The 17,114-nt window shown below is 47.3% G+C and overlaps 1 protein-coding gene across 11 annotated transcripts in view; it reads right to left on the bottom strand.

Annotated features, from left to right (window-relative positions):
* Positions 1–4,694: 4,694 nt before the first annotated feature.
* Positions 4,695–17,114, bottom strand: part of TLK2 (tousled like kinase 2) — a 43,829-nt gene continuing 31,409 nt past the window's right edge. For 10 of the 11 annotated variants that reach the window (XM_085211332.1, XM_085211335.1, XM_085211333.1 and 7 more), the window contains 9 exons: positions 15,215–15,312; positions 14,831–14,912; positions 13,102–13,193; positions 12,094–12,183; positions 11,447–11,616; positions 9,810–9,948; positions 8,772–8,883; positions 7,626–7,733; positions 4,695–7,252 (listed from right to left, as the gene is read on the bottom strand). In XM_085211332.1, the coding sequence (XP_085067458.1) occupies positions 7,079–7,252; positions 7,626–7,733; positions 8,772–8,883; positions 9,810–9,948; positions 11,447–11,616; positions 12,094–12,183; positions 13,102–13,193; positions 14,831–14,912; positions 15,215–15,312 (1,065 nt within the window). In that variant the 3' untranslated portion in view covers positions 4,695–7,078. The remainder of the gene's footprint in view (positions 7,253–7,625; positions 7,734–8,771; positions 8,884–9,809; positions 9,949–11,446; positions 11,617–12,093; positions 12,184–13,101; positions 13,194–14,830; positions 14,913–15,214; positions 15,313–17,114) is intronic. The other variant, XM_085211338.1, reaches the window with a different exon arrangement.

The raw sequence follows: 17,114 nt of genomic DNA, 5'->3' as shown, positions 1-17,114 counted from the left end.
CAGGGGCAGGGTTGGTCCGGTCCCAAAGCCTTGGGGTGGGGTGGTGTGACCACCCGAGGTGCCATCAGTGGAGCTCTGAGCCCCGCAGTTGGGTCCCCCCAGACGGCAGACCCAGCAGCTCTTTGCCAGGAGGTGAATCCCACCAGCAGGAGGGGCGCAGCCCAGCCAGACGGCCTTGGATCGTGCAGAGCATCACCGCCTCCCGGTCCCTTTCAATCCATCTCTTGCAGCATGCTGTGTGCTGTTAGAAGATAATTAGCACTTCCTACTAATGAACACCCCCGGTTCAGGCCAACAGCTCCTCGCTTACTCTCCTCCTAATCCGGTTTAGTACCGGTTGAATTGCTACTCGTCGGAGCAGACCTGGAGGAAATGCCTTTTTCCCTCCCCCTGGGGCACTTCCAAGCTGTCTGACCCCGCCGGCCCCAACGAGCTGCTGCGGCCGCATGCGGGGACAGCTCTGGGGAAAGCTTTTTGCACCGAGTGAGAGCCGGGAGCCGCGGGTTCGTCCCAGCTGAGTCAGCAGTGGGAGATTCCAGGCTGCGGATGGAGCATCCCAGCCTATCTGCCGGTGGGGAAAACGAAATAAACACTGTTTTTTGAGGTGGTCGCAGCAGAGGGGGTGTGATGGGACACAGTGCTCGAGTGAAAATGAGCGTGCAGAAAGGTTTGAGAAATATTTCCTGGGCTCAGACTGTGCTGTGAGGACACCTTTGGATGGAGGCTGGCTGGCTGTGAGCACGGGCAGACCTAGGGCTGTGTGGTGCCCCACAGCTGGGAGGAAGATGTCCCCAGCGAGCCGTGGGATGAGCTCTTACCCAGCAATTTGGGATGGGACACCAACCCTCGTGGCCACCCCGCACTCCCAGGGTACAGAAGGGCTCCTCAGGAGTGGTTTTGTTAATGAAAGGGGATGTGATGGCTTCAAGAAACCACTTCAGATAAAGCAATGAGCCGGTCTGAAGGAGGCTGAAGGATTAAAGAGAGCCCAGATCTGAAGCGGGGGTGCTCAGGGCCAGAGAGGTCTGCAAGCCTGTGAATTTGGCTCCAAAATGGGGCACATCTGAAGCCCAGCAGCTCAATGCCCTATGGGGCAGACCCTTTCCCTACCCCCTCACCCTGCTGACCCTCAGCCCTTCGCATCTCCGCAGCCCTCCTTGGGATACCCTCATAATGCTGTATGCCCTCCTCCAGCACAGGGCTCCAGCTGCACCCAGAGAGCAGGACGACCCCCAGTGCTGCTCCTGCTGCTCCCAGGGCACCATCGGCCATTGTGGCTGCATGATGGGGGACTGCGCTGCCCTGCGCCCACCTCAGCACTGCCTCAACCTCCTCCTCCTCCTCCTCCACGTCGGGCCAAAATCAACACCCACCTGGCACGCGCTGCACTGAGGTCACTGCTGAGGGAAGAGGCTGTCTCGGCGTCTGCTGGCTCCTCTCTCCCCCGCGCTGGGGAAGGGAAGGGAAGGGAAGGGAAGGGAAGGGAAGGGAAGGGAAGGGAAGGGAAGGGAAGGGAAGGGAAGGGAAGGGAAGGGAAGGGAAGACCACGTCGCTCCCATCCTGCAGGAAGAGTGGAGGCTCTGGAGTGGGGGTGCTTGGCTGCTCCTGCTCCATCCTGGCTGTGGGGAGATGCAAAATAAATGAGGGTGAAGCGGTGCTGGGTATGATGACTATGGCGGCGCTGCCCAGCGGAGCCTTCATCCCGGGAGTTCTCACATCCTCCTGCGCTGGCACCATGCTCTGAGGGCTGGATGCCAGGGTAGGGATGGGGAGTGGGAAAGAGCAGGGCCGGCCATGGAAGTGCTGCAAAATCCTGTGCTCCTTTGCAGGCCTGAGACATGCTGAGGGCTCTGCCACTATGGGTGGGGGCTTTGGCATGTGTCCCTGCTGGGGGCTGGGCAGGGGATCAGCCCCACAGCTCCGGTTTGCACCTTCCAAAGATGAATGCAGGGGTTGTGGCCATGCTGGGTGCCAGGGCTCGGCCACGTCGGGGACTTTGGCCACCAGCCACGTCCAAGAGCGCTGTCAGCCTGGCTCTGCTCAGCACCCAGCTGCGTGAGGAGGGATGCTGGCCAAGAACGGCCCTTAAGTGTCAGGCAAGTTCAAGCTGCAAATTATTTATTAAAACCAGATGTGCTCGCTCAGAGCTGCCACGAAGAATTTCAGGGCGCTCCAGCCCTGGGAGGGCCAGCACTGAAATCCCTGCCCTTCCGCCGCGGGGGCGAGAAGAGGCTGGGGCTGCCTGGGGAAAAGCGCTGCCCCAAAGCCAGTGCTGCTGCTTCTTTCTCCCGGGGCACCCGGACAGGGGCTGCGAGGAGTTCCAGCCGTTTACCAGAAATCTGACTTTTAGAGAAAAACACTTTCTCCTCGCTCATGACTCAGTCAAGAGTTAGCAGTGCCTGGTGTGAGGCCCAGAGGGAAGGCACCTGGAGGGTGGCAGAGGACGGCACATCCTGCGTGGTGCGCTGGGAGAGCAGTGATGGGAGTGGGGAGCAGTGCTCCCACCCCTCCCCATGGCCTTCCCAGATGGAGCATCATAGGTTCAGGGCCACATGGGCAGCCCTGGATCCTTTATTTCCAGCTCATTTGCCAGGCACAGCCCTCTCCCTCAGCCCCCTTTCTCATGGATGGTTTTGGTGTCCACCGCTCCGGTTTGGGTGCAGATTTTCAGGTTAGCAGGAGCTGGGATGAGGCAATGCTGAACAATGTAGTGCTGTAGCTATGGTCTCAATGCAAAGCTAAGGCAGGCCAAGAAGGAGGACATGACCAAATCACCGTCCTGTCCCCCAGCCAATGCATGCTTACAGCTCCTGGGCTGCAGGCAGCTTCGGTCAAGCGAGGACAGGGCTGAGCTGAGCACCGCGTTGTGCTTCCTGTGAACGTAAACCAGAGCCAAGCACTGCACAAACCCAGCACCACTGCTCACAAGGCTGAGCCCCTGTCCTGCTCCACACCACACCGTTACGTTTGTGGATCCAGTCCCAGTCCAGGCCAGCCCTGGCCATTGGGAGAGGATAATGAGCTCTGCTAAACCTTTCACTTCAGGCTTTACCAGCCCACCTCAGCACCACGCAGCACTGACCCAGCTGTGGAAGCAAGCTGACATTTGGCAATTAGGAGCAACTGGAAAAGGAGAAGAAAGGCTGCAGCAAAGCGATCCCATGGCACAATCCAGGCCTGGGAGCCGTAGAGCTGCACAGGGAGCTCAATTCTGGCAGCTCCTCACCAGACAGCACACGCCAGCCGCTTTTCCCGTCCTTCACGCCCCCCACACAGTTAACGCATGAAATGAGAGCTTTTCTCAGCCCCAGCTTCTGCCCCCCCGCCTGGCAGACAATCGGGTCCTTGTGGCCAAGCCGCCTGGCCCTGGGCGTGCAGCGCGGCGTTTGCTTGGCCTCCTGCCCCCAGCCCAACCCAGGGCAGTCGCTGCAGGAGTGCGCAGATGCTCCGTGTGCACCGCGGGGTCTCGGTGCAAAGAGGCATCCGTGTGCAGCAGGAAAGTTGCCTCTGTGCTGGGTGGGAGCCCCGCTTTCGTGTGCTGCAAAACCTTCCCTTCCAGGTTGTGCCGGGTTCAAGGCACGGCTGCTTCAGCACCCAGAAAACCACTTCTTCCAACAGCAAACCCCAGGGAGACGCAGGCGGCGGTAGCAAACCTCGTGTTGAGGGTTTGCCAGGTCACAAAATAAAGCAGGACTGGCCTAGTTGGCAGAGGGAAGCTCGTTTCATAGCATGACGCCTAATTGCTAACGTAGGAGGCGAAGCATCCAGCAAGGCAGCCCCTGGGGAAGCCTCACTCCTGTCTGCGCTGAGATCTGCACGTGTCCCAGCTGCAGCCATGCCATGCACATGCTGTGTACCTGACCACCCCCTGCATCATGCCACTGCTGCTGAAAGGCAGCCGCCGGCTCCTGCTGTCCAAATCTGCGTTGCATCGCCCCAACTGGTGCTCGGGACCAAAAAAAATAATCAATTGCAGCAGCACAGAGGGAGCCGCGCTGCTGCCGGTGTTTGGTTTCATCTGAGCTTTGCTGAAAGCTCTCTCTGACCCCGAATGTGAGGAGGGTGACGTCAGGGCTGCTGGGAGCAGAGGAATCCTCACCCATCCTGCAGCACAGCTGACTGCTCCCTGCCTGGCAACTCCTTGCCATGCAGTGCGGATCTGGGCTGCAAATTGGGCCCTGCAGTGCTTCATCCACCTACAAGTGGACACAGTGCCTTCAGCTGCCAAGGTTTTGTTGCCTTTCTCCTCCACCCCCCCCCCCTCCCCTTTTCTATTTTATAGTTTAAAAGCTGTTGAGACTTGGCTGGATTAAACGAAAGGAGCTGGACTTCTTGTTGCTGTTATTCCAGGCCATCAGCTTTCAGCACAGCCGGGGCAGAGCAGGAGGTGCACACATTTTCATTAACAGACACAAAAAGAAACATTTCTTTGTGGCCCAAGCATAATCAGCTTCCGAAGGCAGCTGCTACTCCAGCAGAAACGAGGGCCAAACTCCACGCTGATTTCTTCCTCCATCTTCCAGAGTTTGATGGGTCAGTAGGTAAATAAGACTCAGTGATTTTCAACAACTCCCTCTTCTGATGCAGGGATCCCACTGGTCTGAGCTGCTGAGCACCACCTCCACCATCCTCATCCTGCAAACACCTCGTGCCAACACTACAAAGAGCAAAAGAGTGAGAGCCAAGCAAATCAGTTTCTTAAAACTTATTTTAATATCCATGTCTCATCTGTTGGGTAGAGCCAAAACAGTCTGGCCTGGTTTAAGTTACAAATTCTTCATACACTTCTCTTTAAGTAAATGAACAGTGTGGCAATAGGGTCTGTTATTGGAAGTGAAACCCGTACTAACAAGGTGCTGCAGCTAGAATTCTACCAGGGTTCTTCACTGCTTTCAGCCCCAGAAAAGGCTAACGCTGTCCCCAGGTCCCTGAATGGGTGTCACACAGCAGGAATAAATGCATCTGACACAAAACTACTCACACCCACAGAGATAGCACACACTGTATGGCCAAGAAACAACAGGGCTGGGATATAAAAAACCCTTTTAGAATTCTCCCCTATGTGGACAGGCACCAGATCAGCCATTGCAGCAAACAGGACGAAGCATCAACCTTGATTTTGCCCTACAGATAAGTGGAATCACTGCTGGCTGAATAGCTATTTCTGGAACAGACCAGCAAGGATAAAAGGGCCACAAAATGATGGCCGAGTATTTAAAGATGCAATATTTCTTTTGTTTCAAATACAACAGTTTGGAGACCACCTTCACACAGCTGCAATAAAAATCAAAGCATGGTTCCGTGCTTCCCAGATCAATTTGCTTAATTACTCACTTTTTTTCTGAACAAATAACACATGTTACCAGAGGGTGATTTCCACTAAGGCAGGCAAGTGCAAGTTCCCTCAGAAAGTGCAAGGCTGCCAGCACTGCTTGCCACAAGAACACCATGCAGGCACTGCATGCCCACACTGCTGGAGCTGCAGGAGCACCCAGAGGTGCCATGCAACAGCCCCGTGCATAGGATCACCTGTTCCTTAAACAAGGCCCTGGCTGGCAGTAGTGGCACTGCCTCTCTCCCATGAAAAACTTTGTTCTTGAATACTGCATCTTTAAATTTTCCTGGCCAGGGACTGCTGCCACATGTTAGGAACGCTCCAAGCTGGCTGCCACATGTTCAAGCGCTGAGCTTTTTGGTGTTTTCAGTCCTCCTTCAATGCAGGGGGAAAGGGGGCACGGTGGGGACAACGGGCTGATGTTTCCCAGCAGGCAGATTCCAGCTGGAGGTGCAAGCCCCCTCCAGGCAGATTACAGAAGGGCGACAGAAATAATGAGGATATCTGTTCCCTTCTAGAACGTTATCTCCTTGCCTTCCATTTGCAATCTGGTGCAGCGATGGCAGCAAGTTAGAAAAGTCAGCAAGTTTTAAAAGGCAAATGCTAAGGGAGAGAGGAAGCTTTCCTGCCAAGTCACCTAAGTGAGAAGAACAAGACAAGCCTTCTTTCTTCAGCTTTGGATCTCTGTAACGTGAATGAGATACATACAGTACTGAGCGAGCACAGATTACACCTGTGATCAACTGAGCTGAGCTCCAATTCCTTCCTGTTCGCTGCCTGCCTCCTCAGCAGTCAACAGATATCATGCTCACAAGAGCAGAGAGCAGATTATGAGCACGTCAGGGGGTGTTTTCAAAAAGAACAGCACTTCAAATAAATTAAAAAGGTGCAACCGTTGAGAGGGCGATGAAGCAGCAGCTGAAAACCTGGTGGCAGTCTGAACTGTAATCCACTCTGAGCACAGGAGATCCAGGCAGGCCTGCCTATGAGCTTCACCGCCCTCCTGAGAAGGTGAATTATTTGTTAGAGGCCACCCCAAGGGAGCAGAAAGCTGCACCATCTGCAGAGCGCCATGAACTTGTTAATACGGGTTTCACTTTGAGACCAGAAAACTGTTTTCTTCCAAAAAATTGTTATTTTTAAAAAACTGAAATTAATTAGGGGTAAAACACTAACGCTAGTGCCATGAACAGGCAGGATCAACTTTTTTCCCCTCCAAAGGGCAAAGAGTCATATACCATCCCCAGCTGAACCTTGGTGCTTCGAGCTTTTCAGGAGATGTTACCTAAACTTTATTAAAAGAAAAAGAACAATGTTTAAATATCAACACTGGACTCGACCAGTCTTTTTCCAAAGTCCACATTCTTCATATGAAGCACACACGGCGTCCTGGATTCCCCAAGGCTGCATGTTCAGAAGTTCACAGTACGTGGAACCACGTCTTTTTTTTTTTTTTTTTGTTATATTTTCTTGAGTTTCCCCTCCTTGTTCAGAGCAGCCACACTTTGTGGTCATTTGCTGGACAAACCTCAAGCCACCTCCTATCCACATGGCTTGGCCTAGATGCTGAAGGTTTTCTTGATGAGATTAGATGTTGTCATGCTCTATGGATGGAAAAAAGCAAGAGGAAAAAAAGCACCTGGTACAGGTTTCTCAAGACCCTTGCGGATTCCTCTACTCCAAAGCCGTTTCTGAAAGTCTTTTTGCCGGTTTCTCAAGCAGTTTTTGGCCTATTACTCTGTGTCAGTTTGAAGAGCTGTTATTGGATGATCCAGAGGTTGATGCAATTGCAGCTCCAGCTGGGCTGCTTGTGGATACAGATTTGCGGATGTGAGGCAGCAAGTACGGGTCACAGGCCAGCTGCTGGACATCTATCCGATCCTCCTTTCGGTAGGCCAAACAACGCCTGATAAATGCCTGCAGATACCCCCCAAGGCAAAACAAGAATTAGTAGACTGACAGGAACAGGAAGCTTTCTTTGATAGATCTAACTCTTTGGGAGCTGGGCCAATCTGACAACCCAGCGCTGAAATTCCTTCCCCAGTGACTGCACGGACAGCCCAGCTGCTGTGCCAGAAGCACATCTTTTAGCAGGAGAAAGCACAGGTAGAGAGACATGCTGTACTCCATTCAACCCTGAGGCTGACAACAACGATGCAACAGATCACTCTGCAGGAGATGAGAGTTGAACGTAAACTCCTTGCCAGTTTAGGAAAGCCAAAAGAAAGGAACCACTGGAATTGGTTGCTGAATGGCAATGCAATGTGACTGAACACTGCTGAGGACTCACCTTTGCTTCTGGTGTGACTACTGGCTTTGGAGGGAACTGCACCTCGGTAGCTTTCAGAATCGTGTTCTCCTGGAGAATATCTTGTTGTGACTGGTTGTGGCCAAAGGGCTACCAAAAAAAAAAAAAACAAAACCCAAAACAATAACAGTTAAAGACAGATGACAGGCCTTAAAAAAAAATCCCATAGTGCTACTGTTAATCATCACTTGACATCAGCATTTTTCCAGGCAAGAAGCCCGTGAACACTGTGAAGGTGCTTGCAGATTCCAGCCAGATGAACATCTGACACACTGCTCTGTTTTTGAACTGAACTAAAGGGACACCAAGCTGGAACATGTCCGGGGTGTCTCCAGCTCAGGCAGGAAGGATCTCCATGTGCTTGCAGACCTCATAGGTCAGCTTTGTTACATGTGAGAGGACCTTCAGCCATCTCAGCCGCCAGGAGATTCACCTCCTTCAACCCCTGCTTGGCTGGTTCCACTGTTTGTCTGACTGACACCACAGTGTTTCTATCAGCCCAGGCTTTCCCAATTCCTGGTTACCAAAGACTTGTAAACACGAAAGCTTAAGGAATCCTTTTCCTGCCCAACCAACTTGTTCTGTCATAAGAAAAAAAAAAAAAGATAGTCTTTTCTCAGAACAAATCACCTCTTCCTGAAATAGACTCTTCCCTTCCAAAAGGCATTCTAAAAACATTACAAAGATAGATACAAAGAGTAGGACTTTGTATCTATTTTATTTTAAAACACTTGCAGCTGTTGAGCAATATCAGGCCTGACAAAGACTCTGCATTCAAAGAAAAACATCAGAACATCGAAAGAATGATAGAACAATGCCAAAGCAAGAATGTCAGGTGCCTGGCCCTGAATGACACACTCATCTTGCCCATTATCATCTCACTGGAAATATGACCAGCAGGAAAGATGTTCTGAAGAATGTTGCTTCTGAAAGTATTGCCACGTAGAGCAAAACACAACCTAACAAATTATCCTCTCTCCATTAACGTGGGCTCTGTCTTGGAACTGGTGGCAAGGAGACAAGGCAAAAAGCACCTTCTAGTCTGGCAAGGTGAAGGGAGCAGAAGCCAGAGCTGCCTCCCAAAGGTTTGGGAGTCACTGCTTGGAAAGAAGTTACATGCTCTCTTACCTTTCTGCCGTACAGACACTGATAGAAGATGACCCCTACTGACCAGACATCAACTTTATTTGAAATCTTTGGAGGTTCTTTCCCAACCACGAAACATTCTGGTGGCAAATACCTGATTAAGAAGAATGAACAACAGGTTATGAGTATTATCTTCTAATACTTACAGCCATTTTCTTTAGAAAAGAAGAAATAATCTTCTGTGATCACATGTTGGCTTGGGATTCAAAGAACCCAGTTTTGATCCCGTGCATCTAAGATGACCATTGCCATACCACTGCTTTTCTTGAAAACCACAGTCCCAAGGACTCTCCAGACACTGATGGTCTGAGTTAGTCAGCACAGTCAGTTTCCTTTCAACAGAAGCACATAAAATAACCTAGTTTTCTTTCATCTTCAAAACTGGTATTTGTTGTCAAAAGGGCTTGGCCAACAATTTCACAATAGAAATCCACAGCCAAAAATATGTATTTCTAGAAATTCAAGCCTAGTTGGCAGTTCATAGTTAGAGAAAGCTTATCTCAAGCTACCGCTAGTTTTACTTTTGGTAAAGAACAGGCCTAATCATTTGTTCACACAATATGGAAGGCTTTAACAAACGTTACAACGTGTACAAATGTTGCCCACAGGGACACACTGCAGTTTGGGTAACATCTAATAATTACATCCTGTGGTACTTAATGCAGGTCTTGCTCTCAGCTGCATCACTTGCAGCGATGACATCTGGCACCGGGAGTCAAGTATTGCTGCAAATATCTTTTATATGGCACTTGGAAGTGAAGCCGTGGCTACAAACAGTACTATGAGATGTATGTAAGTTGTAAGAGCTAACTCTATGGATTTTCACCTCTCTTCAGTGGAATGCTCTTTCCTACTCCCTGATGTACCTGCATAGTATTCTCCTTCCCTCATTTCCAGGGTCTCAAGCCTCTACCATCTCAAGCTGACAATGGCAGCACATGCAGAGCTAACACAGATGCAAAGAGATCTGTAAACCCTTCTTGATCTTTAAGCTGCAAGTGCCCCACAGGTGATGCTTACCAGTAAGTACCAGCCCCCTGCGATGTCAGCTCCATGCCATCAACAGAGTTGTAGCTGTCATCATCCATGATTTTGGAAAGCCCAAAATCTGTGATTTTTATCTCTCCACATGCAGTACCATTGACTAGAAGAATGTTACCTAAATAGAGGAAGGAAGCAGTCTCTTAGAAATACATTGAGAAGGAAAAGCAAGAATAAAATTGCATTGAAGTCTGGTCCTCTACAAGAAAACAAGCATCCTACAAAGCACAGCAAGCTGCAGCTGCCTGGGGTAGGTGTTTTAAATTCAGAGACAACTCAGCTCCCACTGACTGCTAGATGTGATTTATCCATCCTCAAATGGTTCAGTTGCCTAACATTACTTGGAGCCTTCGGATTACGAGCCCTATTCTCCACATCAGCTTGATGCCTGTGCTGTTTTGATCCCTCCCAAAGGTCCTGCTGGAAGGGCAGGTCAAAAAGAAAGACTAAGCAAAGAAGCAAACATACACAGTTATGACTCATTCTGTCCAGAAGTCCTGACTTGCCCCAGTCTCTCAACAGCCAGAAACTCTCTCCCTTCCTGGCAGTGCTCCCCAGTGGCTTTCTAAGCTCAAAAAGACAATTACTGCTTAAGCAAGAGTCTTTCATAAATCCATCAAGGATCAAGAATTCAGATCATCACTGTTTTTCTCAAAGCATACAATAAAACAGCAGAATTGTGTGTGGTGGCAGCAGATGAATCACAGCTTTAGACAACTGCAGGCAGAGCTCTGCTGCATGTTCAGACACAGTAGGAACAGCCAACAGCTGGGGGAAGGAATATGGTCACTAGAATAGTGCAACAGCACCACCTCCTGTACAGATTCCTCTTGCTGATGCAATAAACCACATCACAGAGTTACACAACACCGACGAGGTGCCACCAGTAAAGGAAGGCAAACCAGAGACAACTGTCTGAAGAGGTGGTTGAATTTTACTGGACTAGGAAAAAGCAACGTAGCCAACATCCCCAAAGAGAGCACTTCCATTTCTGCCTTCACTACTCTATCCAGTGCTAAATAGAGCCCTGCAAAAACATCTTTCAAAGGACCTTCTGCTTGGTAGATGCTAATGAATGCAAAGGAGGACTGGAATGTGCATGTCCTCTGCTTTGTGAGCTGCCACGTAATAAAAACCAAACCAACCAAAAACCTGAATGCTTCCCAGCTTCTGCCCCCAAGATTTCAGGCAGATGATTACAGAAAGAATAAGCCAGAAGAATGGGAACATAAAACACACTAGTAATTACGGGAACCTTTATGAAGCAATAACAGAAGCTCTTAACAGCAGAACACAAGCAGGACATTGAGAAACCAAACACAGACACTTGGTGGTTCAAGAGCTCATTTTGAATAAGGAGGCTACTCTTTCTGGAATGTTACTTCCTTGTTTATGTTGCAATTCTGGAGACAATACCCTTTTCACAGAATGTTCTATGCATTATAGCTTTTTCTTACTGCAAGTTTATTTTCCCAGGCAGGACTGTCTCCTTTTTGCTGTCTGACCAAAATCAACACCCCCGCTTCACTTATAACCCATTACTTTCAGTTAGCATCCTTATAACCCATTACTTTCAGTTAGCATCCTTAAGCACGTCAGCTACCAGCACAGCATACCTGGTTTAAGGTCATAGTGTATGATGGGAGGTTTGATTTCATTTAAGTATTTTAAAGCATTCACAATCTGCATGATAATGGATCGCGCCTCTTTCTCCGACATTAACTTGTGCTGCTTCAGGTAGAAGTCCAGATCGTTTCCCTCACAGTATTCTAACACTGTACAAAACCTGAAGGCAAAACAGTAGCAGTTGTAATTAAAGCATCTGATAGAAACCAGACCACTTTGTTGTTGTCTGTCTGCAAGTCTCATCTATTCGATCAATACATTAAGAGTCCTCCAGCCAATTAATCTCTTCCCAAAATTAGGGCACCAAGAGCACAATCGTCAACGCTCAATAGTACAAAGGTCAGCTACGTTCCATTTAGCACCAGAGCAGAAATGGAAAGCAGTTCTGGCTGGGGCCTGTGCCCAGGTCAACAAAAAGCAAGATTTACTAGCAGAGCATCACATCTGACATAACAGGGCATGCGAGAAAGCATCTCTAGAAAATCTGTGCATGCTGGAACTGCCTCAGACAGACATCTCTGCAGCACTGTCTACAAGGCCTGGATATACTCTGGACTCTGCTGTAAGATTCTGAGAGATCAAAAACTTTGTAGTGGATGGGTCAAACTGAGTCAAAGCACACAGCAACGCAACTTACGAGTCAGTATCCAGTGAAAAGTAGTCATATAGCTTAACTATTCGAGGATGATCCAGTTCTTTGTGAATTCTGTACTCTCTACACGCATGTCTGAAAATAGGAAAGTGTGAGCATTAGTCATGCAAGTGACACAATTCTAAGTTCTGCAGAAAGAGCACCCAGACACACCGCTCGGCAGTCCAAGTTCAATCACAAACCCATGCACATCACACAGCTTAAGAAAAGGCAAGCAAACGAGGAGCTGCTCAGAATAGTTTTTTTGAGAACCGCAGAATCCAAGTGTATCAGATTCCCAAATGCTGGCAGCACTACAAAATAACTTCATCCTGATTAATGGTACTGCTCGCCAAAACAGAATTATCTCATAATAAATCGCTATGGGATCCAAGATAGCTGAATGCAAAAATCAGCAAGTTCTAGAAAAGTTCCAGGATGCTCAACAGTCCAAGCTCCAACTCCAGCTTAGCTTATGCCACTGACACTTGAGGAAGCAAGATCACAGTTTTGTCTTTGAAGTTCTGTGAAAAAGTTTGGCTGTGATTCTGCAGCACTCATCTAATCCATGGCATTAGGAAGCAAGTGTTACCAATGCTTAACAGGCTTCTTGCAGCCCTCCTCTAGACTGTGACAAGTTATTCCTATCACCTGTGGAAAGCTCAAGTATTCTAGGAAACAAAAAGTAGTCTTTCACCATGCAGGCGTGTGCCTGGAAGATGGATATGAGCACTCTTTTTTTCTGCAAGATCTTACACATTTTGAAGAGAAGCCACTTCAGTGCTTTCTTTCCACAGCACTACTGGTGCTTTAAAGCCTCGTGCTTATACAAAACTGGGGGTGTGTGCACATACTGAAGACATTTCTAACAAGAATGTAAATTTTACAAGTAGATGTTGGGACAGAGTGGCTTTGGAAATATGGCAAAACAAAGGAAAAAAATAGCTGCCTATTCACAGACAGTGAAGAACTAAACACAACTTGGAGACGTGTCTGTTTTACAGCCTTGCTTACTTGTGATAGTTTTCTTTCTTCTCATCCCTCCAGTTTTTATTTAACTGGTGTATTTTCACAGCTACATATCTCTGTTCTGTTAAATCAAATGCCTGCAAAGAGAAGAACTGAGCATCAGGAGGAATCACAGCCTCAACTCAACGCTGCAGAAGCAGACAAGATCTAACAAATCAATCTCCCCACCCAGGAAATCAGCATTACAACAGACTGAGCGAAGAGCAAACCCACATTTTGATGTAATTAGTTTCACTAATGAAACCAAGCAACTCTGAAAACAATTGAATATTCTGTGCTTTGATCTGACCCTTCCCTATGGGATTCAACTAATGCTGCATTTATTCTGACATTTTACTACCAGTGCTACAATGGGATCAGAACAGCCAAATTACTGAAATACAGTCACTTAATCACTCTGGGAAAGACTTTGTCACTATTCCCCCAACCAGCTCACTGGTTTTCTACACTAAGTTAAAAACAAAAATGAAAATCACACAGCAGATCTTTAATACTTTGTTTCACGCTGGTAGCTCAGCTCTCCATCTTGAAGCAAAATGTCTCAGCTTGTTTAGAAGCCAGAGAATTCGAGGGCTGAACTGTGTAATTCTGGTGCTGCGTGTCCAATATCTTGCTATTTAGGCAGCCTTTAAAGAATAGATCACTGCAATTGTGTTCTTGGGGAAATGAAGAAGTCTGTTACTTTGTCTGAGAGCAGAAACATCTAATAATTTACAGGATTGGGTAAAATCCTATTGTAAGCAAACAAGGATAATCCACATCCAGCTGAAAAGCTGTATACTGAACTCCTAATGCTTAACAGATCAGCATGGACCATGGAGAAGAGAAATAAGCATTTCTTTGTTTTAGTAATGTAATTATAACTCTTATGCACAGTCAGGTATGAAGCATTCCTATGCCCTTGCTTTCACCCTTCGCCTGTGGAGCTCTGGATTTCTACTGAGTCATTGGAGACACCAAAGAGAAACTGGGAGCACTTGCAGGCAGCACTCCCTCTTGGCTACCTGAACTGTATGCCCCTCTGGTTTAGGTATCTGTTGTTATACTGCATCAAAATAATAAATCATCATGATGTTCCCAACATTTGCATTGGAATAGCTATGTTAATTCTACCCAAATTCAACATGAATTAAAGACTACTGGGTATAAGTGGAGAATATTTAGCACTGGAGAGGATTTAAGTGTAATAATCAAACAAGAACCTCCAAAGTATCATAAGTCTTGGCCATGCAAAGAGTGCTGACAGACAAGCACTCCTCAGTTCCAAGGACTGCACACACACCCAGTCTGCTACTTAGACCATAAAACGAAGAAAAAAGCCTTTTACCCTCAGGAAATAAAGGTTTTGCTCTTATTTATTTTCTCTTTTATTTACAGCAAAGTTCAAACTTGCTATGCCATCCTCAGTAAAACTTAGCCATGTTAAGGTATTTGTGTACAGCACTTGAATGGTATGCTTCTGTCCTGGTGAAACCTGCAGATTTAGTGCAATGTTTTCTTAAAACATACATTTGCAGGAAATTTGACCTCTGAGGACGTGAGCAGAACCTAAAAATTTCAAGCCTGCTGTCTAATACAAGCCAGATGTAACATGTGTTCTGTTCTTCTCTCTTCCACAACCACACACTCCATTGTGAAAATGATTGTGAGGTTCTGCTTACTGTGGGATTTCATTGCAAATTCACATTACATCAGATTGGCATCTTGAATTTACCTTATATACTTCACTGAAGCCTCCTCGACCCAGAAGATGTAGCAACAAATATCTATCGTTTAGCGTTGGATGGTCTTTAAATCTGCCAAGAAAGACACAGTTTAACAACACTGACAATGAACTGTAATAGATTACAGCTCTTATACAGCTTAGAAACATTTTTTATATTGAGACTAAAAATATCAGAACTGGCAGATTTGACACTATTTAATCATTTTCTATTGATACAAGGTTATATAATGATACTTTGATGTGCTCAGAAGTCTTTGCCCTGCTAATGACACATTAAGGTGAAACACTGATTTAAGAAAAGATACAGTATTTGCAAATCTGATTTGTCCCCTTCGTAACAGCAATACACCCTCTATGACTCCGTGGGCTTACTGTGAGTTATCTTCATTGTGTATCCTTTTCAATTCCCTGATATGTAGATTTCTAACCCTCTCTAGCCGTTCCAGCTCTGCCTGGATCTCTGCTTCTTCCTGTGCAAGAGAAAACCAAAAGGAAAACACAACATTGTTTCAAGTATTGTAGTCAGCATTTCCACCTGGAGCCAAAAATACAACTCCATGTGTAAACAGATTATTGGCAAATAACATTTCTGGGAGATGAAAAAGCTGCTCACACCCATAGAATCACAGAACCATAGAATGGCTTGGGTTGGAAGGGACCTCAAGGATCATCAAGCTTCAACCCCACTGCCACACACAGGGCCACCAATCTCCATTTAAAGAGTCAGGCAGAAGGTGAAAGGAATCACAGAAACACAGAATGGCCTGGGTTGGAAAGAACCACAGCGCTCATCTGGTCCCAACCCCCTGCTGTGTGCAGGTCACCAACCAGCAGCCCAGGCTGCCCAGAGCCACATCCAGCCTGGCCTTGAATGCCTGCAGGGATGGGGCATCCACAGCCTCCTTGGGCAAACAGATCAGGTAGTTTTGTTTAAAATGGCAGCCATTCACTCTCCAACCCCTCTCCCCTTCTGCAGGCTAGCTGTGTGATAAATCTTTTAAGATTGCATCTTCAAAAACTGGGACGTGATGTTTTAAGGAAGACAGGCTATAAATACAGAGACTGGTATCCTGGGCTTCCACACGTAGATAGCAAAAGCAAATGAGATTTTTCTCAAGCAAGTACAGACTTCAGAATTTGAAAAGCCATAAAAGGGGAATGTTTGAAGGATGCAGGATGATGTGGCCTGCCTGACACTGTGGCTTACACATTACACGTGCGTGGTTCTAACTTAACGTTAAGGAAACTGAGATTTCCAGTACCAGATTCTGTGTTCATCTCTTATAGACTGCCAGTGTGAAAACTAACACAGCACATAAATGTTACAATAATCTTCCAACACATCTCAGGGTATTGTGTTTTCTACCCAAGAAATATAAAAGCTGCCTAAATCAGAAATGGAAGTTACAGCAAACAGCTTCTGTTATAAGATGTCATTTGAATGGACAGCATGCTCCAGTTAACAAGGGCAAGGCAAGAAAAGGCTTGTTCACATGGGAGTAACAGCCCTGACACCACACTGAACCACATGTGCAGTCTGAAGTTGAGAAGCAGGAATACCTTGCCACACATTTCAGTGGTCAGCAGCTCAAATTATGAACAGCAGAACATCTTAATGTAAGTTTCATGGACTCTTTAGTCCCTGGGTGGTTTCTTGTTTCTCTTTAACACCAGGCCAACAGCCACCACCTCACCCTGCAAGCAGGGTGTCCTCTCCCCAAAGCAATTTACTTTCAACTGAGACCCATTTCTCTATCATAGGGCAGGAGTGACTGATAAGCCAACACATGACCTGAAAGAACTTTCAGCTGTTACTCACTTAGCAAAGACCAAAGAATTTTTATCTGGATCACAGAGATTTCACAGCTCTTAAAGATGACTTCTGTTCCAGAGAACACTGGGTCTAAAAACCAAGTGAGGAAGTGCTGAGAGGCTCTGCCTCCTGTAGGAACACGACCTGTACACCTTCACCTCTGTGATGTGCAGCACTGCTGCTCCTGCCCCTCTCCTTGAGAAGAAAGGAGCCATGTCAAAGTTTTATGCACAGTCCATAGGGCTGAAAGGTCCACTGCCCTCAAATACAAGACTTGTGATGAGGACAGGGTTGCAAACCTCAATTAAAACATGCGCCTTGAGCAGTATTATTTGGCACACATGACTCAAGGGACACAGTAACCCATTCGTCTTGTGACTGCTCCTTCCCTTCTCAACCAGTTCTATTTTTAGGCACAAAAAATGAGCCAGTTTCCAAAAGTGGACAAGGATAAGAACA

Source organism: Meleagris gallopavo, chromosome 29 (genome assembly GCF_905368555.1).
Source record: "Meleagris gallopavo chromosome 29, MGAL_WU_HG_1.1, whole genome shotgun sequence".
Taxonomy (NCBI): Eukaryota; Metazoa; Chordata; class Aves; order Galliformes; family Phasianidae; genus Meleagris; species Meleagris gallopavo.
Note: the sequence above shows the minus strand (reverse complement) of the source record. Positions and strands in the feature narration are given on the sequence as shown.